This window comes from Pungitius pungitius, chromosome 19 (genome assembly GCF_949316345.1).
Source record: "Pungitius pungitius chromosome 19, fPunPun2.1, whole genome shotgun sequence".
In the NCBI taxonomy this organism is placed as follows: domain Eukaryota; kingdom Metazoa; phylum Chordata; class Actinopteri; order Perciformes; family Gasterosteidae; genus Pungitius; species Pungitius pungitius.
In genome coordinates this window covers 2,100,056-2,126,549 of record NC_084918.1, presented here as the reverse complement: position 1 = coordinate 2,126,549, position 26,494 = coordinate 2,100,056, and the positions used below count along the sequence as shown (strand labels likewise).

The 26,494-nt window shown below is 48.8% G+C and overlaps 4 protein-coding genes across 8 annotated transcripts in view; 1 reads left to right on the top strand and 3 right to left on the bottom strand.

Annotated features, from left to right (window-relative positions):
• The first annotated feature begins 1,092 nt into the window (after positions 1-1,092).
• On the top strand, positions 1,093-10,221 carry LOC119198869 (dipeptidyl aminopeptidase-like protein 6). The gene is made up of 18 exons (XM_062559385.1): positions 1,093-2,410; positions 2,501-2,598; positions 3,008-3,131; positions 3,256-3,294; positions 3,408-3,515; positions 3,589-3,680; positions 3,881-3,928; positions 4,013-4,131; positions 4,245-4,316; positions 5,338-5,445; positions 5,654-5,723; positions 5,915-6,109; positions 6,527-6,581; positions 7,185-7,284; positions 7,941-7,999; positions 8,091-8,163; positions 8,258-8,331; positions 8,899-10,221. The coding sequence occupies exons 1-18, from the start codon at positions 2,204-2,206 to the stop codon at positions 9,046-9,048; spliced, it is 1,791 nt and encodes a 596-aa protein (XP_062415369.1). The 5' UTR covers positions 1,093-2,203; the 3' UTR covers positions 9,049-10,221.
• On the bottom strand, positions 8,882-13,172 carry LOC119198868 (gamma-glutamyl hydrolase-like). 3 transcript variants are annotated; one of them, XM_037456440.2, is made up of 16 exons: positions 13,081-13,172; positions 12,872-12,973; positions 12,677-12,798; positions 12,488-12,576; positions 12,169-12,399; positions 12,045-12,071; positions 11,846-11,954; positions 11,720-11,770; positions 11,442-11,526; positions 11,220-11,358; positions 11,025-11,131; positions 10,830-10,920; positions 10,605-10,739; positions 10,404-10,527; positions 9,592-9,614; positions 8,907-9,018 (listed from the first exon to the last, which is right to left on the bottom strand). In XM_037456440.2, exons 1-14 carry the CDS (start codon positions 13,093-13,095, stop codon positions 10,409-10,411), a joined length of 1,422 nt encoding a protein of 473 aa, XP_037312337.2. In that variant the 5' UTR covers positions 13,096-13,172; the 3' UTR covers positions 8,907-9,018; positions 9,592-9,614; positions 10,404-10,408. The 3 variants fall into 3 exon arrangements, with proteins under 3 accessions (XP_037312335.2, XP_037312337.2, XP_037312336.2); XM_037456438.2 differs by lacking the exon at positions 9,592-9,614 and having other exon boundaries at positions 8,882-9,018; XM_037456439.2 differs by lacking the exon at positions 8,907-9,018 and having other exon boundaries at positions 9,460-9,614.
• A 352-nt stretch (positions 13,173-13,524) lies between these two features.
• Positions 13,525-16,935, bottom strand: ggh (gamma-glutamyl hydrolase (conjugase, folylpolygammaglutamyl hydrolase)). The gene is made up of 9 exons (XM_037456436.2): positions 16,766-16,935; positions 15,507-15,615; positions 15,370-15,420; positions 15,171-15,255; positions 14,941-15,079; positions 14,710-14,816; positions 14,518-14,608; positions 14,291-14,425; positions 13,525-14,202 (listed from the first exon to the last, which is right to left on the bottom strand). Exons 1-9 carry the CDS (start codon positions 16,839-16,841, stop codon positions 14,084-14,086), a joined length of 912 nt encoding a protein of 303 aa, XP_037312333.2. The 5' UTR covers positions 16,842-16,935; the 3' UTR covers positions 13,525-14,083.
• A 1,193-nt stretch (positions 16,936-18,128) lies between these two features.
• LOC119198865 (collagen alpha-1(XVIII) chain-like) overlaps positions 18,129-26,494 on the bottom strand; it is a 29,898-nt gene continuing 21,532 nt past the window's right edge. Inside the window, exons 9-44 of one of the 3 annotated variants that reach the window (XM_037456434.2) lie at positions 26,421-26,461; positions 25,958-26,146; positions 25,855-25,881; positions 25,571-25,633; positions 25,330-25,410; positions 25,182-25,229; positions 24,961-25,095; positions 24,128-24,172; positions 23,904-23,939; positions 23,628-23,762; positions 23,414-23,473; positions 23,271-23,306; positions 23,078-23,122; positions 22,927-22,989; positions 22,691-22,726; positions 22,509-22,592; positions 22,344-22,409; positions 22,169-22,243; positions 21,997-22,071; positions 21,849-21,884; positions 21,692-21,745; positions 21,564-21,620; positions 21,408-21,467; positions 21,279-21,320; positions 20,933-20,960; positions 20,739-20,807; positions 20,543-20,568; positions 20,300-20,398; positions 20,035-20,188; positions 19,860-19,933; positions 19,615-19,743; positions 19,191-19,238; positions 19,011-19,073; positions 18,691-18,888; positions 18,482-18,597; positions 18,129-18,387 (exon numbers count right to left, since the gene is read on the bottom strand). In XM_037456434.2, coding sequence (XP_037312331.2) covers positions 18,186-18,387; positions 18,482-18,597; positions 18,691-18,888; positions 19,011-19,073; positions 19,191-19,238; positions 19,615-19,743; positions 19,860-19,933; positions 20,035-20,188; positions 20,300-20,398; positions 20,543-20,568; positions 20,739-20,807; positions 20,933-20,960; positions 21,279-21,320; positions 21,408-21,467; positions 21,564-21,620; positions 21,692-21,745; positions 21,849-21,884; positions 21,997-22,071; positions 22,169-22,243; positions 22,344-22,409; positions 22,509-22,592; positions 22,691-22,726; positions 22,927-22,989; positions 23,078-23,122; positions 23,271-23,306; positions 23,414-23,473; positions 23,628-23,762; positions 23,904-23,939; positions 24,128-24,172; positions 24,961-25,095; positions 25,182-25,229; positions 25,330-25,410; positions 25,571-25,633; positions 25,855-25,881; positions 25,958-26,146; positions 26,421-26,461 — 2,795 coding nt within the window. In that variant the 3' untranslated portion in view covers positions 18,129-18,185. The remainder of the gene's footprint in view (positions 18,388-18,481; positions 18,598-18,690; positions 18,889-19,010; positions 19,074-19,190; positions 19,239-19,614; positions 19,744-19,859; positions 19,934-20,034; positions 20,189-20,299; positions 20,399-20,542; positions 20,569-20,738; positions 20,808-20,932; positions 20,961-21,278; positions 21,321-21,407; positions 21,468-21,563; positions 21,621-21,691; positions 21,746-21,848; positions 21,885-21,996; positions 22,072-22,168; positions 22,244-22,343; positions 22,410-22,508; positions 22,593-22,690; positions 22,727-22,926; positions 22,990-23,077; positions 23,123-23,270; positions 23,307-23,413; positions 23,474-23,627; positions 23,763-23,903; positions 23,940-24,127; positions 24,173-24,960; positions 25,096-25,181; positions 25,230-25,329; positions 25,411-25,570; positions 25,634-25,854; positions 25,882-25,957; positions 26,147-26,420; positions 26,462-26,494) is intronic. The other 2 variants (XM_062559384.1, XM_062559383.1) reach the window with 2 other exon arrangements.

Sequence of the window (26,494 nt, the reverse complement as noted above, 5' to 3'; positions counted from 1 at the left end):
GGCGCCGCACACCAGATGAGCTCAGTCTCGCGCCGCTCGGTCACGTGATCATCACCTGCAGCGTCACGGCGAATTGAACCAGGGACTCTTTCGTCTTATTGGGACGGAGTTCGGATTCAGTGCAGTGGTTGCATCTGATTAGCAGGGTGCACGGCAGGCTTTGTAGTGATAGAAGATGAAGTATAAGTGGCAATAAAGCTGCTGGAACGTGCGCCTGCTGCCCTCTGTTGGACACATCGCATACGACGCTCCATCATTTCTGTCCATACATATGCCTGGTTGCTTGTGTAATAGGAGCATATTATTTTAATCTTCCTTCTAATTGCAAGAAATGAACTAAATGCCACTAGCGAGGTTTCTTTTCCTTTTTTCTTTCCTCCCTTTTCTCATTAGTTCAGTCTGCCTGTATCTGCATTCATTACTTCTCGTTCGCCACTTGACTCTCATGCATTAATAATGTCCTTTACTCAGTGAATAATGTAGTCCGTGCGGCGGGGAAGGAGGACGCGGGAGAGCAGACGAGCCTCTGACAGCTCACCTTTCTTTCATCGCTGCGGAAAGAGAGAGATACAATTTCATCACTAGAGGAGAAAAAAAAGAGAGATGAGAGCTGGCTCGTCAAAAGTAGTTCCCTCACACGGCCTCAGGTCCTCTGCCTTTTGTCCCCGACGCTTTCCTTTGTCATTGCGCACGCATCAGGATAGTTCCATCAACTCTCTCCTCCGCTGGCCAAGGTGACTCGGCGCCCCCCCCCCCCCCCCCCCCCCCACCCCGTCCGAGCCGCTCCACACAGGAAGCTTTTCAAGCTGCTTCGGGGTCAACAGGTAGCGGCAGAACAAGCCGTGCGGGACGTCTGTTCATGCTCTTTATTTTTTTTAATTTTTTTTTAACATTTTCAAATGCAGCATTAACGCCTGTCGTGTCCTGTCATCACACGCTGCGATCCGACGGACAGGAAGCACAAAGATACAGGCCTGAATGAGCGAGCTTTAGCATTGTTCGGCAGAGACTTCTGCAGGATTGCATTAGAAAACAAATGTACACAGGCGTCTGTGCTGAGGGGAGGTGGGAGGAGGGAGGGGGGGGGGGGGGGGGTGGGGGTTGTCGAACGACACTGCTTATCAAGTCATTCCGCCAGGCGCGCGCGCGGTTAATGAAAATGCTAATTGGTAGTTGAAGTCTGTTTTAATTCCCAGGAGCAAGCACCCAGTCCCACCGATAAACAGCAATAATGCCGTTTTAATTGCAAAGAGCCGCTCTGAATGGAGCCGGTGGCGGCGCTGTGTCGGGATGATGAAGCAGGGCGGCCCAAAAAGTTCCCTCACCGAGCCTTCGTTTGCATCGGTCTCTCAATAACTCATTGCGTGTTGACAGAGGAGTTTGTGTTTGTGCGATGGAGGACTCCCCCCCCCCGTTATTTCCTCTGTGTGAGAACAAGATTGGAAAACATTATTTTAAACACACACACCTGCACACGGAGGCTCTCGAGGGGCTTCTGTTGGCCGCAGGTGTGAAATGAGTCGACGCACACACACACACACACAAACACACACACACGAAGGCAGGGACAACAACCCCGCGACCAGAGTCACATGGTGAGCTACACGCTGTCGTGGCACATGGGGAGAAATTGCTGTTTGGCTGGTTTTCTATTTGGGTCGATGGGCCGTGCTGAGATTAAATGGCGCCGTGATTGATGACCCGGGCGCGTGGCGCCGGGCGCGTGTGGTTCCGTGCGGGTCCGAGAGCTACTGAGTGAATGCAAACGTAGCAAAGCGGTCGGGTGATATAGTGTCGCTTATTTGCTGATGGGGCACATTTTCGGCCCCCTCCAGCCTGGTCTTGGAAGTGTTATCGTCCTTTAATGGGGGGGGGGGGGATTTATATCCACATGTATTTGTATGTGTTGTTTTGATGAAGTGGCCTCATAGACCACTGTAGGTTTTGTCAATTTCAAACCGATGTCTTTTTGCTATCAGGAAAAATTGCTCCACTTTACATCCATAAATCATGAACAACATTCATTCGAGACTAATTTAAAGCGTCTCTGTGAGCAGAAAGCGGCGCAACACAAAGACGAATCCTGATGCTGCAGCATGCTGTACGTCTCTTAATATCTAACCACCACAATGATTCTATTGGCCTGCAGCATTATGAATAATGTGTGTTCCTGCTCTGCGAGTTTCTTCCATTGCCTGCCCCCATGAAGATTGATGCTGGTTTCGTTCTCTCTCTCTCTCTCTCTCTCTCTCCAGAGGAGATCTTCCAGTCCCACATCGCCCATTGGTGGTCTCCGGACGGCGCCAGGCTCGCCTACGCCACCATCAACGACAGCCTGGTGCCCAGGATGGAGCTGCCCATGTTCACGGGCACGCCGTACCCGGTGGGGAAAGAGTACCACTACCCTAAGGTGCCCACTCGAACCCTTCCGGACGGGACGCTCTCTTTAGACCCCCTCGATGTTCTGTCGTTCATGTCGTCGTCTTCTCCTCCCGTTCAGGCCGGCGAGGAGAACCCAGTCATCACTCTCTACGTGGTGAACCTTAACGGCCCCCTTCACACCATCGAGATGAGGAGGCCCGACGATCCCCGGATGAGGTGAGGCTCGCAAACTTCCAACCAATCGGTCTGCAAATGTGCAAATGTGGCACCACGTGCATTGGTTTTGTGGATCTGATTTACATTCATATCTTCTCTCACGTGGATAATCTCTTTTAATGTATTCCCTTTCTGATGCTACCTTTTTTTAATTTCCTTTGTGTCCTGTAAAGACTCTGTAAGAATATCATTTCTCCAGAGATGCTTTTTTGCTAAATATGATCCCAAGTTAAGTTCCATCACGTCTAATCCCTCCATCTGATTCTTAATTCCTCCTTCTAAGCTGCTCTAATATCTCACTTTCCATCAAAAAGATATCGTTAATGTTTCATCCGCTTTGGAAAACCACATCATAATGTGCAAGTAAAGTAAATGGAAACTAATTAAAACATGACCCTGTGTTTGTCAGTGAGTATTACGTAACCATGGTGAAATGGGCCACCACCACCAAACTGGCCATCAACTGGCTGAACAGAGCCCAGAACATCTCCATACTCACGCTGTGCGAGGCCACAACGGGGGTCTGCACAAAGGTCTGTGTCCTGCGTGCGTGTGTGTGTGTGTGTGTGTGTGTGTGTGTGTGTGTGTGCTTTCTGTGAACTTTGCGTCTCAAAGGCATTAGGGGATTTTGACTCGAGCTCCCACCTGTTTCTGCAGAAACACGAGGATGAGAGTGAAGGATGGCTCCACAGACAGGTACCACCCGTAGTATCCACCTGTGTACATTGTATGCAGGATTGTGTCATTAACGCCAGCCCTTTGGTGGAGGTTGTTGTTGATTTGAAAAAACGGCTCCTCCGTGTCTGCAGAACGAGAAGCCTCTGTTTTCCAAAGACGGGTTGAAGCTCTTCTTCACCCGCGCCATTCCGCAAGGAGGCCGGGGCAAGTTCTTCCACATCTCCATGTCCGTCTCCCAGGTAACGTGTTGGCCAGGCGTCGTATCGATGGGTCTCGCGCACGCTATTTCACTCCCTGTGTTTCTCCCCAAAGCCCAACACCAGCACGGACACCCTGCAGTCCATCACATCGGGGGACTGGGACGTCACCCAGGTCCTCGCCTACAACGAGGACAGCCAGTTGATGTGAGCAGAGAGATTCACACACTTACTGATTCCCAGCGTCTGCAGTGAACTGGGGGAACTGGGGGTGGGGGGGGGGATTTGGCCTACTTCTCTTCTGAATCATCATTCATCGATGAAAACGACTTGTTCTTGTGAGTATTTGGGACGTTGCTGGTGTTTTCTTTAAATGAATAAACGTTGTTCTTTCTCTACCAACGTAGATACTTCTTGAGCACAGAGGACGGTCCCAAGCGAAGGCACCTGTACAGGTAACTGGGCCCTCCTTTGCCCTTTTGGCTGCTTCTTTCCATCAAAGCAAAGAAAGGGAAGTGACCTCCTCTTCGTCCCCTCAGCGCGGACACCTTCGGCTCCTTCAACCGCCGCTGTCTGTCCTGCGCCTTGTCCGACAGCTGCGACTACATCAGCGGCTCCTTCAGCCACAACATGAGCTTCTTCCTGCTCAGCTGCCAAGGTAGATGAGTGTGGCTGTCCGCTCTCACTGGAACCCACGATGCAACACTCCACCTCACATTATCTCCCCATGGCTTGGAAATGATTTGTGAAACTCTGTGACCTCCTGCCCAGGGCGGGACGTCCCGTTCGCAGCCGTTTACAAAACGCAGAGAGACGGGGACAGTGAGACGCAGGACGGCGAGAGTAAGTATCTGCACCGAGTGACCTTGTGCACAGCGGCACGGAAAGGACCTCGTCAGAGTGTTTTCTGCCGCATCGAGAACGAGTCGTAATCACATCACTCTCCGTCATTGCATTACGACCTGCCCTGCGTACTGTGATGTGATTACTACAGGGCGCCTGTGTGTGTGTGTCTTACCAACATGAAGTCAATGTTAAAGCAGCTCCCGATGTCATTACACTCCATTATGTCACGTTGTCAGCCATTAAGGCGCCGCTTTTGTTTGCCAGATGTTGACACACCGAGTCCCTTTCACCGCCGCATCTACGTTTTTATTAACGGTCAGATTGCTGCTCGATTGCCCCGTAGATGCCCGAGAGTCTTTGGTACTGCTCCAACAGTGCGAGTTACTCTACAGATGCATACAGAGACACAGTGATGTGGCCTCAATCAATAGTTCAGACAGAGTTCCTTCTTCTTCTTCTTCTTCTTCTTCCCCTCGCTCTCTGAAGGTTTAATTAAAATTCCGTCATCCTGTCAGTTCGTCAGTACAGTCGGCCTTTGTATAGATTCCTCCCCCGGATGCGGTGGACGCTTTGCACCAACGTGCGCACACACACACACACACACCAATCCTAAAAAACAAGGTTGGCTGCATCGCCTGTGACTCCAGAAGCCATGGAGACAGAGGGGGAGAAGTCAGTGGTGCACAAACCAGCTGGAGCTGCTGGATAAGCACAGCTGGTTCCCCATTCAGGGCGACCTCTTTTTTTTTTCTCTCCTTTTGTATCGCGTCTGAGGACGAGAGGCTCTGAAGGAGCTTGTTTCTTGTATGAATTTCATTCCACAACATCAAAAAGTATATTTTGGATGAGGAAAAATAATAATGAAAACCAGGCTGATGGATGGATTTATGCAACATAAATTGTTTCTTAGTTTTCAGAGCTGTCACTTGAAATTGAAGCTGTCCAAACACAGCTCGTGCAAAGCGTGTTCCGTGCCAACTCATTGCTGTGTGTGTGTGTGTGTGTGTGCTGTGTGCAGGCATCACATTAGTACATAAACTGGAGAGCAATGAGAACCTGAGGCTCACCCTGGACTCCATGCAGATGCCGACCGTGGAGTACAAGGAGATCAACATAGAGGACTACAGTGGGTGTCATGTCTCCTATATGAATCTGTGCATCCCTTTGTATGAATCATCTAATAGTTAACAAACTTCATGCTGTGATGTTTTATGTACAATAGGCTGAGGATGTGTTCGGCCATCACACTTATTAGCGTATTCAGGGCTAAGGATATCTTTTAGTCTCTCCTCGGTTCACCTGTTTTTTTTTAAGCCGTTGTGTTTGCGTTGCAGCCCTGTCGATGCAGATCCTAAAACCCGCCGGCTTTGTGGACACAGCTTACTACCCGCTGCTTCTGCTCGTGTGAGTATCAGCACACGTTTACACACCTGGTGCACGCTCGTGCACGGCGAAGAAAGATGTTTGCGTTAGCAGCTCTGACTGTTCGGGCCTTAAAAAGCCATTTTCAGACAAACGCTGCGTAGTAAATGTGATCGTATGAGTGGTTCTCACCGAGCCGCCTCGGCTGCACGCCGCTGTTTGCCTGTGTGCAGCGACGGGAGCCCCGGGGGTCAGACGGTGGCGGAGCGGTTCCACGTGGACTGGGCCACGGCGCTGGTCAGCAGCTTCGGCGCCGTGGTGGCGCGCTGCGACGGGCGCGGCGCCGGCTTCCAGGGCACCAACCTGCTGCAGCGGGTCCAGAAGCGCCTGGGGCAGGACGAGGAACAGGACCAGAGGAAAGCCCTCGAGTACGTTGCCTTTTCATATCAAAGACAGACATCGGGGTGAAAATGCAATAAACAGCCAGAGAACGTGAGATTAAATATAGTTTAGGAAATGTGGTTTGACGTTAAATCATTGCCTCCGGGCTAAGTTATAAAAACCGTATCCGTGGTTACACGAAGCCACACATATTCCCATAATGGAGAAAATAAATCAGAATGAATTGGTTTTAAATGGAAATGAGTTTGGTTTCAACCTGTAACCTTAAACCTATTAGAGTATGCCTTCTTCACATGACTCGTTATTGTCATCAGACACATATTTGTATCTTTTTGCATGTTTCTGTTGAAGCTGTAGTTGTTAGAATCGTAGTATACAATTGTAACCAAAAGTCAAATAGAAATGTTGTTCCTGTTCCTATAATTCACTTCTATCTCTTGCAGGTTTCTCATGAAAGAAACCTACATCGATAAGACCCGGGTTGGAGCTTTTGGGAAGGTAAAAATATTCGGTGTGCTTGAAAGCCTCGTCAATGTCACAACGTGTACGAAAATGAATAAGAATTATAATAATTGTGCTATTGTCTGCATTTAAAAGCTCAGTTCCTCTGAGTATTCAGATCCTTTACTAAACCCAAATGTCCTCACGGCCCACTGTGAAAATACTGATTTCACAGTTTGACAGTACACAAAATGATGTTTTTAGGAACACTTTAGGCGAGAAATTGGCACTGCAGTGAAGGAATGGTGATTGATTTTGGATCAGCTTAGGTGAACACAGCGATCCGAGTGCCGAGCTTCACTCGCGGTGATTGACAGCTGAGTTAGAGGCTCTGATTGGTTGTTTTCCTTCAAGCACGATTTAATCTTCCAAATGTCTCTGGGAGCGCTAAAGGGAGGCAGAGACACCTGGCTCACTTTATTTTTAACATTTTATACATAGGAACACACATATGACAAATGAAGTAATTTTATTCATGTTAGCAACTGTTCACCTTCAATGTGCAATGTACGTTTTGTTTAATTCCGTTTATGCTCATTTTAGCAACTGTTTGATAGCTGAATACACAGCAATGCATCATACTGGTTGGCTGTGCCTCAGGTGTATGGCGGCTATGTGACCAGCCTGCTGGTCAGTGGCAACGAATCCCCGGTGAAGTGCGGCGCCGTCCTCTCCCCCATCACCGACTTTGAGCTCTACGGTAACCCCCCCCCGCTGCATGTCGCATCTCTGCATAATCCTTCCAGAGAGTGTTGAAAGGGAAAAGAGAGAGACGTCTCCCCTTTGCAGCAGGGAGTTATTTCCATGACTGTTGACACCATCTCGGCGCGATGCTGCAGATACGCCTCGACCCCAATCATAACAGTGCCAGACAAAGTTAACTACGCCATCCTCACCTCGGCAGCCAGAGACCTAGTGTGTGTGTGTGTGTGTGTGTGTGTGTGTGTGTGTGTGTGTGTGTGTGTGTGTGTGTGTGTGTGTGTGTGTGTGTGTGTGTGTGTGTGTGTGTGTGTGTGTGTGTGTGTGTGTGTGTGTGTGTGTGTGTGTGTGAGAGAGAGCTCTTTGGCTCTAGTCAGGAAAGTGCAAATTAGGGAGGAACTGTGCGTCACAGTGGGAGTGATTTCGCATCAATTTGATTCCTCTCGCTCAGCTCGAGGCAGCGAGTGACGCCGTATACGTTTAGAAATGCAAATGAAGACCTTGCCGCAAACTAAAGAACATGTAGATGGCTGCATCTATTTGAATATGGAGGAAAATGTGTATTTTTTTTTTTTTCGTCCTTCAAAAAGGACAGAAATGACTCACCTTTCATTAAAATAAGGAGTTGACTGGAGTTCTGTAATGTCTCCCGTGCAGCGTCGGCGTTCTCGGAGCGATACCTGGGGCTTCCGAAACCCGATCCGAGGGCCTACACCGTAAGAGTCGCGTCGCACATTCCAGCTGCCCAGTCGCCGTTTGTCGCATTTCACTTGATCACAATTTGTCTCGTCGCTCCTCTCCCCTCAGACGGCAAATCTAGCACACAGAGCGTCTCAGTTCATGGACAAGAAGTTCCTCATTATTCACCCAACAGCTGACGGTACGGCAAGCGGCTAATGGAACGGTTTGTAAACCTCACACCAGGCAATGAGATCTTTTGACATTTCGGCGCGTATTTCATTATGTTTTCCCAGAAAAGGTCCATTTCCAACACACAGCAAAGTTCATCGCCCAGCTCATCAACGAGAAGGCCAACTACACCTTACAGGTACGTGGCTTTTACTTTTCGCCGCTTTGTAATTAAGGCTTCTGGTCGGTGGACGTGTTGCCCAACCTCTGGGAAGCAGGATTAGCCCTCACAATGAGATTAGGAGACCTTTTAGGGCCTCCTGCATTAACACCAGGACTAATCCAATTAGGACGCAAATTGCAGCAGCCAAGCGCCAAACGATGGGTCGCACGCGCTTTGCCTCATGAGACTTTAGTTCGACCCGCCTAAAGGTCATAACGCAGATGGAATATCTTACTCCTGAAATAGCTCAATTATTCAACCTTGAAAAGCTAAATTCATTTGGGTTTCAACATTTTACAAATTGAAATAATTGAACTAAGAACTCTGGTTCATTTGAATTTTATTGAAATATAAGTTGCAATTGTTAGAATAGAATGTCAAAAGAAGTCAGTCGGTTGTTGAAATCTTAAAAAATGGTTTGTCGAAGGGTAGTAGGTTGACAACAATGTTAAAAATACCCTCGTAGAGTTAATTAAAAAAGACATGACAGTATCCAGGGATGTGAAAGGTCCAAACGCTGCGTCTCTCTTCCCCCCCCCTCAGATCTACCCCGACGAAGGCCACTTCATCCACAGCGCGGCCACCAGGCAGCACCTCAGCCAGTCCCTGGTGAACTTCTTCGAGGAGTGCTTCAGGCTACCGGAGCAGGTGTTCGAGGAGGCCCTGGAGGAGGAGAGTGAAGACGAGGGTTAGCAGGGGGGGGGGGGCCTCCTGGGCCCCACCGACCCGTCCTCCATCACACACACTGACACGCGGCGGTACAAAAGACGCGCAACTCCTCCCGTCTGTGTTTTTGCTCAACTTGCATTTCGTCCGCATGCCGTCCCTGAGACTGCCTTTCCAGCAGACCCACCTCCATCTTCACCACCCCCCCCCCCCCCCCCCCCCCCCAAGTTCAGAGGCCAGTGACCCTCTGCAGCCGGGCGGACCGGCTCCTTGAAAGCAGCTTTCCACACAAACGTCGAACTCGTGACGACGCAGGAGATGTTACTATTTTTAAAGTTCTGAAGAGCCTTCATGTTGGATTGTGGTTGTGTCGGTTGTTGCGTGTGCGTAAAAAGCAGAAATACACGCTGAAATTATGGATCTTTTTCTTTTGCCGCCGCCCCCCCCCCCCCCCTCGATGTTCATCTCGTAGCCTCGACTCGTGTGTATCAGTGACGCAGATGGAATTCACTTGCCTACGGTTTTATTGTGACGCTCGTTTCATCAAGTGTTTTAGTCACTGTGCCTTACTTTGTCAGAAGGAAATCCTGCAGCTGCAAACAGACAAGAAGAAGAAGAATGGGGACAAAAACAGGAACATTTACTGGTTCTGACCTGGACTGTACAGGAGCAATCAGTTGTTTTTAAGCTCAGTGTTGTCATCTAACTCAAAGCAAGAAAGCACATTCCCTAAAATGGCAGCAATTATTGTAAACATATGGCTTGAAAGTTTTTGTTTTTTTTACTCTATTTGGGTAGCTGAAGGGAGTTTCACAAATAAGCTAACTGCATGCTTTATGTTTAAGAACAGTCCACCAGGTGGAGGAAACTGAAGAGTGTTTTTAATAAATCACTAAACACATGATTCAAGGCAGGAGCCATTAGAAGTGTTACACCCTGCAAAGTTATGCATTTACGTTTCATCTCCTTTTACTGATTTGAATGAGTTTCAGTGCATGTTCACGCGTTCCTGATAGCTCAGCGCCACTTTGACATCTTGAATGTTCCCCACTGGACTGCATTTAATGACATATACATATTGTGATTGAGATCCATGTCTCGTCAGCTTGATGTGTAAATGTTATTCAAATATCATTTTATTCTAAATAGAAAAAAAATTAATGTCGAGTGTTATTTGTGCATAAAGCATTTTGGAAGTTAGGTGTGACGAGTCGTCTCTGTTCACCTGTGGTTGTAACCTTGTTTCCGGATAGATCATGTGTGAGTTAGAATGCCTGTTGTGCCATTTATGTAAATCCAGCAGCTACAATCAATGTCAAACGGTGAGTTGTTGCAGATCAAATGTTGCATCACACGAGTGAAAAGGATCATGGAAAAGTTACCTCCATCAGAAATAATAGATCTGCTCAAAGCCGCTCTGGGGCGCCGCGTGGACGGGACTGAAGTTGTATATCAGCGCTTTCCTCTCCTCCTCCTCGGATTCAAACCTGTGAAAGTTCTTCCTGGCTGTGAGGAGAGAGAGAAAAAAAATAAAAAATCAGAAACCACAAAGGCTCGTCTTTCGAGCACCTTCCTGTTCGTACCCTCGTTGACGAAGAACTGCGCCGTGTAGAAGGAGATCCTGACCGCCGCCGGGGAGTGAGGAATGTACGGCTGCCTCCACTCAAACGCGTTCTTCTCCGGGTGCCACTGAGTCCCATAAATCGGGTAATCGAACGCTGCAGAGAGAGAGAGAGAGAGAGAGAGCAGCCGTGTGAAATAACCTCCACCTGCGGTGCGACTGCCCCTCTGGTGCCGATCAAGTTCACCTTCAACCGTTGACACGAACTCCGTCGTCCCGTCCGTGTTTGTGGAGAGAACTTTGTAAAAGCTGTTCAGCTGATTGTTGGTTTTATGAGTCTGAAAAGAGAACCACGAGGAGAGCAATTTAACCCCTTTGTGTCTCTCGCTGCTTCCCCTTCTGCTCCCCCTGCCCCCCCCCCCCCGAGAAAGAACTGACTCACCGACAGCGTCACGCTCCACTTGTGCATGTTGGCCGTCAGCGGCTCGGAGGCCAGGTCCTCCATGAGCTCTGCTGGGAAGCCTTCAAACATCCGGCTGCCTTTGGCTCCTGGAGGCGGGTCACGGATAGGTTTTTTTTTTGGGGGGGGGGGGGGGGGGGGGGGTTTCCTCCCTTTGAATATAAAACACCGACGTACCTTCCATTAAGTTCAGAGGGAGCGGCACGCCGCTGGTGTTGGTGCGCGACAGCAGGTCCTCGCCGCTGGTCAGCACGGCCAGCTGCTCGTACCCGAGGCAGGTCCCCCACACCGGGAAGTAGTCGCCCCGCTTGTTCGCCTGAAACGTCACGCAGAAGTTCACAGAAATGATGATCCTGCGAAAAAAAAGCACGCTGGAACCTGGCTGGTCGTGTTTTTCACCTCAAGAGCGAGTTCGTAAAATATCTTCGCGGCTCGCTGGTAGCCGGACGACAAGATGCTGGCGCTGCCCCCCGGGAACAGGATTCTGTCAAAGACAAATGTTCAGAGGCCTGAGGAGGCGAAGCAGGTCACATGACGACATGGGGGTAAAAATCAATACTTTTGAGGGTACAATACAAAAGTTCCACAGGCAAATAAACACATATTTGTATCTCAGTGATTTTGAAAAAACTTCTCCCCCCCCAAACAGACGCTGAGACTGTAAACAACGCATTTACCCGTTAATGGAGGCGAACAGTGCCTGGTACTCCTCCGGTGTCTGGTTGATCCTGTAGAAGAGGACGGGGGGGGGTGTCACATGCCATAGGAATGACATTTAGGGAAATACGCGATGACCGACTCACATGACGGGCACCACCCTCGCCCCCGCTGACTCCAGGGTCTTGACGTAGGAGGCGGCGATGTAGGAGGCCCGGTTGGCTTTGGGGGAAGAAACCTCCTGGGCCAGAACTCCTTTTTGAGAGGAACAAAAGCATTTTAACGCAGAAGAGAAATGTAGCAAGGCAGTGTAAGTAAACCTGACTTCACGCTGCTGTCACTTACCGATGATTGGTCGCTCATTCACCTTGGCTGAAGGATAAAAAACACACACACACACACACACACACTGTAGGTGCATTGTTGGATCAATGACACACACACACGCATGTACTCAGCAGCGTGGTACCTGAGGTCTGATCGCATCCAGTCTGATTACTGACTGTCAGGCGGTTCGTGTTCACGCCGGCGGCGGCCAGCTGGTGGCGTAACGGGCCGATGACATCGTCAGCCAACGCCCGAGTGCGAGCCAGGATCCAGGCGTAGTCCACGTGGAAGAGGAAGTAGTTGGTGCAGGAGTACACCAGAGAGAAGGAGTGGTAGTCGGTGGAGAGCACCCAGTAGGGAGCGTCGGGAACGCCTGCACACACACACACGTATGGTGGGAAGTGGATGCATGTAGTAATACATACAAGTATTGTAGTGGAATATTAAAATGGTGTATTTACCTTTAAAGAAGCTGACACCCAATATCGCCGGTTCAGACGGGTTTATGACTTTGGCAACACCCTCGATGGTACTTCTCTTCCCATTTGACCTGTGCAGAGTGGGAGAACTAATAAGAATTCCAAAATCTCAACGTTTAACCAAAGATAAAAAGAGGGCAAACGTTGGTTTTCAACCAGCAGCCTCCTCACAGAAGCTCTGCGTTGCGAACTTTGACCGTCCCGTCAGCGAGCGGACTGTACGTGGCCTGGTTACATGTCCCTCTCTCAAACACGGCTGGGAGCCGCTCGATTTCATACCAGGTCCCCATGTACTGACCGAGACAGAAAGAACATCGCAGTAAGAAACCAAACCTCTGACATACAAGCGCTTTGAGCGCCGCTTACCTTCGACACGTCGAAATCCCGCTGGACGGGCGGCTGGGGACACTCTCCGGGGTGGAAGGACTGAGCGTGAGACGAAGCGGTCAGGAGGACCACGAGCAGCACCTTCACAGGGAAGTTAAGAGTCATCGTGTGGTCAGGTACAGTCCAGGGTTAAAAACTAAATAAGACTACGTTGTTGCACACAATGGAAAAAAAAGAGAAAACAGTACCTGGAAAGGCTCCATGTCCCAGGATCCAAAGACACAAAGAGCAAGCTGAAACTTCTCTGTTGAAGTCAACTCTTACAGTCAAGCACTCTAATCAGTGGGGGGGGGGGGGGTCTCTCTTTGACCTTTGGAAGGACGCCACCATTCAAAATCTGTTGACAGAGAGCCAGTTTGGCCCTTGGCCCTTCACAGATAACAGCGGGTAAAAAGGCTCATGTTGCTTTCAGCTGGGGGGTCACTGCAACCAAATGAGCTGCAGAAATCCAGCCGGTAAAAATGGAACTTTCCAAAAAACGTGAAGCAAATTTTATACCGAGAGAAATTGTGCATTTAAATGGGAAATAGCAAAAGAAAATGCAAAGGACAAATTCTTGAGGCAAATGTTGATTATTTATTATTGTTGAGGTAGTTTATAGAACAGCGTCAAGATTCTTGCATATTTAAAGAAAATGTGTTTTGCAAAGCAGAGGAAAATAAATTGTAGACTTTGGCAAGAAGGTAAATGTTAATAATATGTCTATTGTTTTTTAATCGACCTTTAGGGTTTATCTGTGATTTTTTAAATATAATAAAGATAATCCTGGGCTAGTAATGCTGCTAACTTTGTTGAACCAACATTCATTTAGCAGGACTCGAAAAATAAAATAAATACGTTAAACATTCAAACGTTCCGATGCAAAATGTCTTAAGAGGAAACAATGTGCATCATGTGCACCAGCAGTTAAATACTAGACTTTAACCCAGTTACACCATAAAATCCCAAAAGACTTTTTGTAAACCCTGCATCGACATTCATGTATAAATATTTACTATATTGATTTGACTACTTCAATAAACGGAGGGAATTTTTGTTTAAAAAAAACGAATGTATGACACAAGAGATCAAGAGAATAAAGCATTTAAAAAAATGTTTTGACCTATTCTTTTGTAACAAACATTACGCAACATTTAGTCGCACAGTGCCGACTAATTATTCTGAGAAGGTAAAAAACAACGGCGTAAATGTCTAGAATATATAGACTTGCTCAAAGAAGCCGTTGGGCCCAGTGTGAACGGGTCTGTGGTTGTATATCAGCGCCCTCCTCTCCTCCTCCTCGGACCTGAACCTGTGGAAGCTCTTCCTGGCTGCGAGGAGACACGAGACGTCACAGAAGGCTTTCAGCTCCTGGCAGCGCGACTGAAAAAAAAAAAAAAACAGCCAACGGCTCCATACCTTCGTTGACAAAGAACTCCGCCATGTAGAAGGTGGTCCTGATGGCCGACACGGAGTGAGGGACGTAAGGCTTCCGCCACTCGTACGCGTTTTTTTCCGGGTGCCACTGCGTGCCGTAGATCGGGTAGTCGTACGCTGCCGGATGGGGGGGGGGGATAAGGGGAGAGAAGGGGGTCGCGGCCCGCGCTCGCCAGTAAGGAAAGGAACCTCGGTGGACGGCGCCCTACCTTCAAAGGTCGACACGAACTCCGTGGCTCCGTCCGTATTGGTGGTGAGAACTCGGTAGAACCTCCTCAGCTCCTCGTCCGCGCGGTGAGTCTGAAAGAAGACGCAGAGGGCAGGTTCGGCGACATCGCACACCGGCAGCGGCTTGTGATGCGTGCCCCCCCCCCCCCCTCGGCCAGTCGAGACCGACGTACCGACACGGCCACACCGAACTTGTGCGAGTGTTCCGTGAGCGGCTCGGAAGCCAGAGCGACCAGCAGTCCGGCGGGGAAGCCTCGCAGCAGTCGGCTGTCTCGGCTTTCTGCAAATCGTTGTTTTGTTGAAAACACCCACACATCTGATCAGATAAACAGTTCAATTACTACTCATCATCATCAACTTCATCCACAAAGACGTAACGGGGGGAGGAGGAAGACACAGCGTACCGTTCGTGAAGCTCAGAGGCAACGCCACACCACTCGTATTGGTGCGAGACAGCGTGGTCTTAAAACTCGTCAAATAAAACAGCTGCTCAAAGCCCAGGCAGGTTCCCCACAGAGGGAAGTAGTCGCCCCTGTTGTTGGCCTGAAACAACAACAACAACAACAACAACAGTCTGCAGTGTAATCCAGCACAAACACACCTAAACAGAGTCGCCAATATCTCACACTTTCACCTCAATGGCGAGCTCATAAAATATCTGTGAAGCTCTTTGAAACGCGGACGAGACGATGCTGGCCCGTCCTCCAGGGAGAAGGATCCTGTTAACAACAACAACGACAGAAGGGATGACCGTTCTCTTTTAGGAGGCGGGTCCTCACCAGAATGACAGCGGTCACCAGAGGACCACATTCACTGTGGTTCGGCCCATTTACCCGTTGATGGAGTAGAACACTCGCTTATACTCCTCCAGCGTCTGATCGAGCCTGTGGACGGATGTTGGAGGCTTTCATTCTAGAACTGTTGTATGGACACAAAGGTTTACTGGAGGCTTGGTTAGATCAGGACTCACATGACAGGCACCACCCGAGCACCTCCAGACTCCAGGAACTTGACGTAGGAGGCAGCGACGTAAGCCGTTTGGTTGGGTTTGGGTACACGGATTTCCTGGGCCAGGATTCCTTTTGAAAGAAAAAACACAACCAGTTGGGTCCGTCTCCTCAAACAACCAGTTGGGTCCATGTCCTCAAACATAACCAGTAGGGTCCGACTCCTCAAACATAACCAGTAGGGTCCGACTCCTCAAACATAACCAGTAGGGTCCGACTCCTCAAACATAACCAGTAGGGTCCGACTCCTCAAACAACCAGTTGGGCCCGTCTCCTCAAACATCCAGTAGGGTCCATGTCCTCAAACATAACCAGTAGGGTCCGACTCCTCAAACATAACCAGTAGGGTCCGACTCCTCAAACAACCAGTTGGGCCCGTCTCTTCAAACAACCAGTTGGGTCCATGTCCTCAAACAACCAGTTGGGTCCATGTCCTCAAACACAACAAGTTGAGTCCATCTCCTCAAACACAACAAGTAGAGTCCGTCTCCTAAAACACAACAAGTAGAGTCCGTCTCCTAAAACACAACCAGTAGAGTCCGTCTCCTAAAACACAACCAGTTGGGTCCGTCTCCTCAAACACAACCAATAGGGTCCGTCTCCTAAAACACAACCTGTAGGGTCCGTCTCCTCAAACAACCAGTTTGGTCCGTCTCCTCAAACAACCAGTTGAGTCCGTCTCCTCAAACACAACAAGTTGAGTCCGTCTCCTCAAACACAACCAGTAGGGTCCGTCTCCTCAAACACAACCAGTAGGGTCCGTCTCCTCAAACACAACCAGTTGGGTCACTCTCCTAAAACACAACCAGTTTGGTCTCCTAAGCTAACAGTCCCAAGGCGTAGACAATGATAATAAGATGGCAGTTACTGAACTTTCACTGCCTGAGGGACACTTTCATATGATACAGAAATAATAATTAGAAACTATTATATTTAAGAAGAACGGAAGCATTTTGGATTCAATACAGAAACGTTTTTAAACGTATGTTCTCCTTTCTCTTAATAAATAGTACAAACAGGCATGTAGTAACGTTACTTTCTGCTGTGTGTGTGTGTGTGTGTGTGCGTGTGTGCGCGCGCGACACAACAGCTTGCATCGGCTCATCAGTGGATAGTTTAAGTGAGGCGTCGTGCACCTGGGACTGATTAGACTCACCTGTGAATATTACAAAATATAACGTTTAGTCCTGAAAGTGTCGCAGTGAATCACGCGCACGCTTACCGATGACGGGCTGGTCGTTGCGCGTGGCCGAGGAGTAAAACAGACACGTGAGAGAAATGCAAAAGAATAAAAACATTGTTTAACGTTAGTTTCTTCTGGAAGTAGGAACCGCAGCACGCAGGTAGCCTGGCTCCTTTCAAGCTGTTACAGGGTTGATTACGTCACTTCCGGGATACTTCATTCAAAATAAAAGCTTCCTGTACGGCTCAAATTGCCTAGATTATATTTGTGTTTTTCCACAAATACACGTATAATTATTAACCACCTATATTGAAACATTGAATATAACATTCTCTGGAGGGATGATTAAAATTGAATTGTAATTTTGGGAAATGTCTGTGGATAATTTTAAAAATATATTTTCTTTAAAAATATATTTTTAGATTACATTTTGTTAGAACATTGAAACAGATCAAAAAAGAGTAAACAAAACAAGAGACAATTATGAAAAGAGAAAACTTTATTCAACAAAGCACCACTATTTACACAAAACATGTGACTTTTCCCTGTTGGAATTGAATTTTTCATGTATTCTTATTTTTTAAGAATGAAAATATTAAGCTTGTTTCCTTGGCATCACCAGAAATCTAGAACCATAACAACTGTACAAAAAGATTTAAAAAAAGAGGCAATGAGTAGGAACAAAGAGAAAACTATAAATTACATTCTTAACTTGAATTCTTTGATTTGACGTTATGTGCTGTGAAGGTATAAATACATAATTGAAGTTAAATTAAATAGCCTAATGAGAGAAAGAGCTGCTAAAATGTGAGATCCCCAAGATGTATGAAAAGCTACAACAAAAACCATGTTGAACAAGAAAATACTTTTTTGAATAAAATACAGTGCATCAAAAACGACTTTGGTGACAACACTGGTTGTTTGTTGGATGAGGGACCATGTGAGTTTCAAAAAACATTCTTTTTGTCTTTAAAACAATTCTAAAATTATTTTTCTAACACTCTCACAGTGACAGTAGCCATAATAAGTCTTTGGAAATCAAAAACAGAAACCGACTGGTTGCAGGACAGGTGCAGGAGGACTCATAAAAAGAGACGCCTTGTCCTCAAAACACCTCCAGGACCATCGGGGGACGACCCATTGGGCTGCTTTGTTTTATTGACCCGCACCTGTTTGCAATCGAGTCAATAAAGGTTGAAAAGGTGCTGCGTGTGTATCATTTTGACATCAGTTAAACATTAACACATTCTCTTGTAGATGATTATTGTAATGAAGCATTATCGTGATTGGCAGCCATATTTAACACTGAAGGATGTCAGGAAAGGGAGGAGGGCAAATGTAGCCTCGTCCTCTGTTTTAAAAACCACAAAATGCTGCAGTTAGCACCGAATTCTTTTCCCCGAACGTTTACGGTGTTTGGAGTGGTGCGGGAGGGGCGCTGGAGGGGGGGCCCCCCGATTCAGGTCTTTTTGTGCGTCTCGATGCAGAGGACGATGTACTGGTTGGAGCAGCTCCTGGTCTGCTGGCCCAGGAGCAGACCCGAGGTCAGGCTGGACGACTGGCCCGCGACGGAAATGTGGTCCGCTCGCCACGTCTCGCAGTGCTTGTCCACCGCTCGGAGCCCCCTGCTGGTGGAGCCGTGCCAGATGCTCTTCTGGGGCCTGACGGGTCGACGACAGAGAGCGTGAACACGACAGGAAAACGGCAGAACAACAACGCGGCAACGAATGACGGAGTCAACCCGAGTCCACTGACCAGAACGGGTCGGCCATGACGTCCCGGCCGTCGAAGGAATAGATCGGTACCCTGGCGTCCATTGGCCCCCCGTCCCCGTTGAAAATTGACCTCCAGTTGCTGAACATCACGTCCCCCTAAAAAGAAGACACGCGGTGCGGTTGGATTTTGGGCCTGAAGGCGCTTCGTCTCCTGAGGATTCGGGCGCGACGGAGAGTTCGGGGACTCACCCTGAGGTTGGTCACTGGCAGGGTTTCCCGGAAACCCGGGTAGACCACGTGGACCAGGTCTTGCCTCTGGGAGGATATGAAGGCGCGGAAGTTCGGAGCCAAGCCCATCGCCTTGGCCTGCTCGTAACACATCCGGTCAGCGGCGTCCAGCCCCGTCATGTCGCCCGAGTGGGGCTGGTTCAGGGCCACCAGGTTGAGCTGGAGGGAGGAGGGGGAGGGGGGGGGGGGGGCAACACATGGGAGTCTCGAGTGACGCTCCAAACCCCCCGAATCGAGCGATTAACGTCACTTTAAATGACTCCGTCTTGCGGGACACTCACCCTTTCGTCGACGGAACGTATTCTTTCCAGCGTGTCTCCGCTTATCTGATATGAAACCCGGGGCTAAATGAATTGTTGGAAAGTTTACGGATGGATGAAGACTGCACATGAATCACAATGTACAATTTACTCTTTTACTAAACAGCAAGCATCGAGGCCTAAAAATGAGCCCACTGTTACCTCATCTTGTGGAATGATGTTATTGGAGAGGTAAATAAGGCTGCCGAGCTGTGGAGACAAAAACAAGATGAGAGTGATGTGTTGGATGTACAACAACACATGAAAAGCAATGGTTGAATGATCATTGATCCTCTTCTCAAATAAAGAAACCCTGCCGCACTCCCTCCAAAAAAAACACATTTCAGAGTTTATGGATATCAAGATGTTTCAAAGGGAGAGAAGAGCAGAAACTCTCTCAATGCATCGTGGACCATGGAAACCTCCAAGTGATCAACAGATAAACTGTTGTTTCTCCACTTCCATCATTCAAGCTCTACATGCACATTGTTCTGAACGTATAAGCGGAGCCGTGTGCTGCAGCTTGATTCTCCAGCTGTCGGGTTTACCGAAGCTGTACACGCATACGGCTCGTTCCCATGCGTACCTGTATCTCCTTCCACCCTCGGGAGACCTTGAGGAAGAGACTCGCTGTCGCTGTGACGTAGGCCAGAGTCCCCTCTGCATCCCGGGCGGTGTGCTGCATCATGCTCTCACGGGAGGAAAATGTTCTCAGCTGAGGAACAAATTAAGAGAAGAAAAACTTGGAAACTCCAACATGGTCACGATGCTGATTTAACTGCTACCTGGTGTGCAATCAGGCAAACGTTCTGTTCGTAGTTCACAACTTACAGATGCTGCGTTACTCGAAGGCCCGGGAGGTCCAGCTGGTCCAGGAGGTCCAGGCGGGCCGGCAATGGTCAGAGCTGCCATGACAAAAAATTGCAAGAATGATGAACTATGATTTCTACAAAACATTGTGCTGTGTGTGTGTGTGTGTGTGAGAGATCAGAGTGATCAATTCTACCGGAGCCGTGTCTCGAGGGCGACTCGGAGGGCCCCGGAGGCCCAGGCGGCCCCGGAGCGCCGACCGCTCCTGGTCTGCCGTAGCCTGGAAAACCGGGTGAGCCGGGTGCCCCGGGGGGGCCCCGGGGGCCAATCACTGACTCCCCTTTGGGTCCCTGAAATGCATCGGGAGCAATGACATGGTAGCTACAGCACAACATGCAACGACGAAGACTAGAGCGTAGTTAGAGACATGATAAAAACGTGCCCACGTCATCTTGACTCACCACAAGCCCCGTTCTGCCGAGATTACCTGGTTGCCCGGGCAACCCTGCCTCCCCCTTGTCTCCCTTCTCTCCTTTGGTGCCCTGCTCACCTCTTGCCCCCTGGGATGACGTACACAGACACACAAGGAGATACACACAAAAGACTTGGTACGTTGGTCCGACCTACAAAGCAAGAATGTCCCCAAACTGAATTAAACCAAATAACTGAACTCGCTGATGAAAGTCCTTCAGTGTGAAACTTACCCAACTTCCCCTGGGAGGAAAAGAGCCTAGAACACAGAAAACAAGATTTTTCGGGAAATAAAGAGAAAATAGACGATTAAATATCCTTCATAAAAGAAAGTCAGGCCTTTATTCCCTCATTAAAACACACTTTATAGATAAGTACGTTGTGCACTAGCTTTACTTTTACAATAGATTGTGTTTCTCTTTGACTCACTCTGAGGCGCCGGGATCCCAGGAAGACCTTGCTCTCCCTTCTCCCCCTTCAGTCCCGTCTGACAGTTACCTTGGAGACAGAGAGACAAACTTAAATTGAATTCCTTGTCTTGACATTTGATGCCAAAACGACAGAGATATATTTATTGCAAACAGTAACAGTTTTATATAATTAAAAGTGGTGAGCCAACCTACCAACTGCAATTGTTCCATTGGGATTGAGCTGAAATAATGGAGCATGAACACATTAATGGCAGTAAGTGATGATTATACGTAAATATCAGAGTAATCATCCAAGAAACAAAACATGTCATACTGCATTCCACTCATCCCATCGGCCTTTTCAACATTATCCCGAAACATGCGAACGAAACGTGCAGATTTCCTGTGAAATTCTGAGCCCCCCCCCCTCTGCAGACCAGGCATGCAGCATGCAGGAATATCCGAGGAGCTCTGAGGGACACGAGGTGAGGCGGGTACAAGAAGGACGAGGATGACGGATCAGTATTAGTTCGAATGACGCGTTCCGTCGGAGACTCACGGGCATTTTGCAGTGCGGCCTGGGAGGGATGGAGAACACGGTCTGCAGGGGAGAGGGAGGTCAAACAAGGTCAAACAAGGTCGCACCAGAGTCTCGTCCCAACTGTTGATGAACGCGTGCGACGCTCACTCCTTTCGGGCAGCCGAACATCCCCGGACGGCCCGGAGGCCCCGGCGGGCCGGGGGGTCCCTGAGGAGCGAGGAAGGCGAAAATGTAAGTGAGGACATAAACGAGACGTTAAGAAACCAAAAAACGAATAGTCTCATGTTGGCTGAGGGGTCTCACCATCAGGCCCGCAAAGTCTCCTCTCTCTCCTCTCGGTCCCATCAGGCCCGGACGTCCCTACACAAAGACACACCTGATTTTCCCGAGGCCGTGTCCGAGTCAATGTTTGGTGAGCTCACAGTACTCACAGGTCTGCCGGGAAAACCGAATTCTCCTTTGGGTCCCGCGGGTCCAGTCGGCCCCTGACGGGGGACAAAAGCAAAGTGAGTGACAGCGGCGGTCATTTCGCCTTCATTCACCCGAGTTGCTCCAGCTACAGAAGCTTCACGCTGCCAATCAACTTACTGGGATTCCAGGCGGTCCGGACACACCACTATCTCCCTGAAGCCAAACAAAAAAATAAATCCTGACCTCAGGCAATTCAGACCCAATATGAGCAAAACAATCGAGACCCCGAAATCATGAAAACTAAAAAGGAAAGAACTAAAATGACCTTGACTCCTTTGGTTCCAGCCGGGCCGGACGTCGGGGATCCGTCTGCCGAGAGTCCCGGCTCTCCTCTTTCACCCTGCGCACACACACACACACACACACACAAACGTTAATTCCACGCACATGTGTGTAAACAGAAGAACAAGAGCCCACATGGTGTTTGTTTCGCTTACCTTCAGTCCTGGAGGTCCTTGAACTCCTGGCAATCCACTGTCTCCCTTTGGTCCCTTTGGACCCTGAGGTCCCTGCTAACATTTAGAAGATACAAATGAAGACATCTCCAAAGAGTAAAACGAAGTGAGAACCATAATTATGTTGCGTCTCCAAGATGATCGCTTTGATACTTACGGCGCGTCCCTGAGCCTCAAAAATCCCGGAGAAGTTGAAGGCACCGTCTGTGTCGTTGAGTAGAAGCTGGATTTGAGGCAGAAGGAGAATCAAACTGATTAAATCCATCACTCTGGATGCACATGTTAGAACTTTAAGAACTGTAAGAGCTCGGCTGCTGCTTACGTCCTGGAGGTTGATAACGGGTCCTGCTGGTCCAGGTGGTCCCGGAGGGCCGGTGAGACTGAGCCCGTCCCGTCCCCTCTCCCCCTGGAAAAAAAAAAAAGAGTTTGACATTTTAGCTATTTAATGAATGCTTTGTGTGTGTGTGTCCAGTGTGAGTTTGGGCATGTGACCCGTGGTTTTACCTTTTGTCCTGGATCTCCGTCGTTCCCCTTTGGTCCCTGTAGATGACGCCGCGTAAGAAATTACGTTACTAGCAGCAGTATTTTTCACAAAGCGTTGTTATTTGGTTTGTCTTTGACTTTCAGAGATTGTTTTTTAGTTGCATCCTTCTGGTGTTTAGACCATTTCAATGAACAATTCCACTAAAAGTCCCAATTGAGCCTGTAAAAGTCCTCTATTCATTTTTCCCTTTACTGACCTTTTCCCCTTTTAGTCCCTCCAGTCCCGGGGAGCCCGGGGGTCCGGTAGAACCCGCCTCCCCCTGCGGACGAACACGGATCAATCACACGCGTCACTGTTATTCAAAAAAGCCGTCCCCGACTGCCTCAGGCGATCCAACGCGGACTCACCTTTGGCCCCGGCTTTCCCGGGGAGCCGGCTGAGCCCTCTTTTCCCTGAAGGGGGGGGGGGCAAAGAGGGAGAAACATGTAACGCATGCATGCACACAGTTCAGGGGCGTAGGTCACTTAAAGAGTTCCTTTCCTTCAACTAAAACATTGGGCACAACATATCAATCTTTCAGAGCACAATCTGATGTCTCACCTTGGGTCCTTCCAGTCCAGGGATCCCAGGGGAACCCTGTGCAACAAATACAGCGCTCTTTGATGTGGACGTGACAAGAGAACGACAAGGGGACGGTCCGAGGGAACGATGCTGTGTGATGATTGATGCAAACGGAGTCGTACCTGTGGGCCCCTGGACAGCGCAGCTCCAAAACCACTCTGCATCCCGGATCCTTCAGAGTCCTGAAAAAAACAGCGCGACAATTCTGTGCGGTCAAATTGTGAGGCTTTAAAAAAGCTGCATTAAAATCCAGGAAATCACAACATCGCTACAAAAAAAATAATCTTTTTTTAAAGTAGTTTTTCAATTAATGAAGTAGCGAAAAACAGGCCGTACCTCGAAGTCCATGCTGAGGCCTCGCCCCGGAGGACCCGGGGGCCCGGGTGGGCCAGATGGACCCCTGGGACCCGGATGCCCTTCTGGACCGTCTGAGCCTGGCAGGCCTGGAAACCCTGGAGGCCCCTGATCTCCCTGCAAAAGGCACGAGTTTAAGCAGAGTTTGGAATCAGGGCCAACGGGGGGGTAAACACCACGTGGCGCAATGCGACGCAGCATCGCAGCGAGCGATGACGCCAGTGAGTCCGCTCAGCGGTGACGTAATGGGGATTTTACCTTCGCTCCGGCTGGCCCACTTGCACCAGCCTCCCCCTGGAAAAAGACAAAATACAATAAAATCACCAGAAAAAAACCCAGCTATTGTTTACATCGGAGCCCCTGAGCTTCATTAGTCCACAGGGTCACCTCATTAACAGCTCGCCTCCACGTGTTAGGGGGGGGGGGGGTTATCCGGTTCATGTGTAATTGTTTACGCGTTGTGATGTGCTCATCAGCCTCACCTTGTCTCCTTTGGCCCCGGCAGATCCCGAAGCTCCATCTTTTCCCTGCAAGAGGGAGACCTCAGATTTTAGATGCACGTCTATTTACTCCAGATGTGAGACGGATCTGCATGTCATGGGTTACTGTATCGTTGGCGTATTCGTCATTTTGAACCAAGTTGTATACAAGCTGGTTATAATGAGAACAGACTGAAGTGAATAACCCTTTTATGCAGTAAGAAACCTCTGCAAATGGAGGCTTTGGTCCATTCACAGTCAGCAAAAGCTTCTGAAGACAAAAGACACATTTCCCCCAACGCAAGCTGCAGCTCACACCATGTTCTCTGCCAAAGCGAACTGTGGCTTGAGGATCATTGGAAAAGGAAAATGATTTATTGTGAACTCCAGTCAACCCCCCCTCACACACACACACACACACACACACACAGGTGTTTGTATCAATACTGTGCGGCAAGCAGTGGCAGGACAGCAGTGATGAACATGGGTTTTAAAACAAAGTTGGGGGAAATACTGTCTTTCCAGTCCAATTGTTAATACCTGACCAGACTCAGACTCAGAACCAGATCCAGAACCAAACCCAGACCCAGAACCAGAGCCACTAAACCAATCCTCAACCACCTGAAAAGAGAAGTCAGGTCAGCAGTTTTGGAGTGCTGAAGTTTGTGAACTTCGATCAATATTATCTAGTTCTATTCATCTTTTATCGAGGTCAAGCCAGATGATTTGGCTTGACTTTGCTTTACTGAAGGACAATGAGGGACAACACAGAAGAGTGCACAATACGGAGGATTGATGAATGAATATTGGAAGAAGAAAAGTCATTTTTAACTTACAGGCCGTCCAGGTTGACCGTTCTCTCCATCCTTCCCATCTTTCCCGGGGATCCCGGGGTGTCCAGGGAAGAAGTCTCCCGATGCGGTACCCGGCGGGCCCGGCTTTCCCGGGAGTCCAGGAGGCCCTGGAGGCCCCTGATGAAACAAGGCGACACGTCTCAGTGACACGAAGGGAACCTCTCTCGTCAACAAGTCGAAGACGATGAGATTATTTCACCCACCCTGATGAACTCTGCGTCACTGTCGAAGTCCTCAAATCCAGACCCCTCCTAAAAGGACATAGTACATATGACTCAATTCAGACTGTGGCACCTGGAACCAACAGACAGAAGCTTAGCAACATGTGAAAAAAATGGTTTGATGACGCACCGGGGACATGGGAGACTTGCTCGGTCGACCTGCAGGTCCAGGAGGGCCGGGTGGACCTGGTAGCCCGACCCCAGGATCCCCCTGAAGGAGACGTTGGATGCGTGTTATTTTATTTGGCCATTCAATGATTCATTACTGATTTTTACTATTCAAACATCAGTGGAGTGTCTTATATATGCACCTCAATTCTGTTCATATTCAAGTCCAGGTATAATCCTATTAAAGAGGGGGTGTTGTTTACCTTGTCTCCCACTGGACCGGGCTCTCCCTGCAGTCCTGGGAATCCTGGAATCCCTGTTGCTCCCTGGGAAGAAGACAGTTACAGCTGAGCTGGACGCTACGTGAGCAGCTCTCACCATATCAGAGAGCGCGTTCTCACCAAGTTGTAAGAAGTGAAAGCAGGATAGGAAAGAAATGTTATTTAGAAAAAGGGATGAGCCCTTTTTCTAAATAATGTTTCTTTCCTTTCCTTTATTGGTTTACGCCAGAAAAAAATAACGAATTCAGGAGAAAGACTTCACTTACTGGGTCACCAGTTTCACCTTTGCTCCCCTGGAGAAGAGGCAGAAATATGAATATTGGGAATAGTTGTTTTGAATATGGCAAATAAAACAAAGATAAAACTCACAGGCTTTCCATCTTTTCCGGGTACCCCAGGTGGACCTGAAGCTCCATGTGGTCCTTGTGGACCCCGGGGTCCTGGCTCCCCTCCCTCCCCACCTCCTGAGGCCTGGCCTGGAAGGCCGGGCGGTCCTGGAGGACCGGACGGACCCGGCTCTCCTCTCTCGCCTTTTGTTCCTGGAGACACCTGGAGGGGCTGAAGGTTGAAGACACAATCGAGAGGTTGTATACATTTATAGCATATCTTAATGATCACGGTTCTAGTTGCATGCTGATTAATGCACTAATGATTAGTGTCTGTTCACTTATAACCAAATACATTCAATTCAATTCAATTCATTTTATTTTGTATAGCCCAAAATCGCAAATTACAAATTTGCCTCAGAGGGCTTTACAGTCTGTACACATGGAAATACATGTATCCTGTAATCTTTAATATCATCTCAATCACGGTAAACATCTCAACTTACGACGCCAAATGCAGAGTCACGGGCATTGTGAGGGGATTGCACTGTAACAAAGACAAGACATGAGCACATTATCC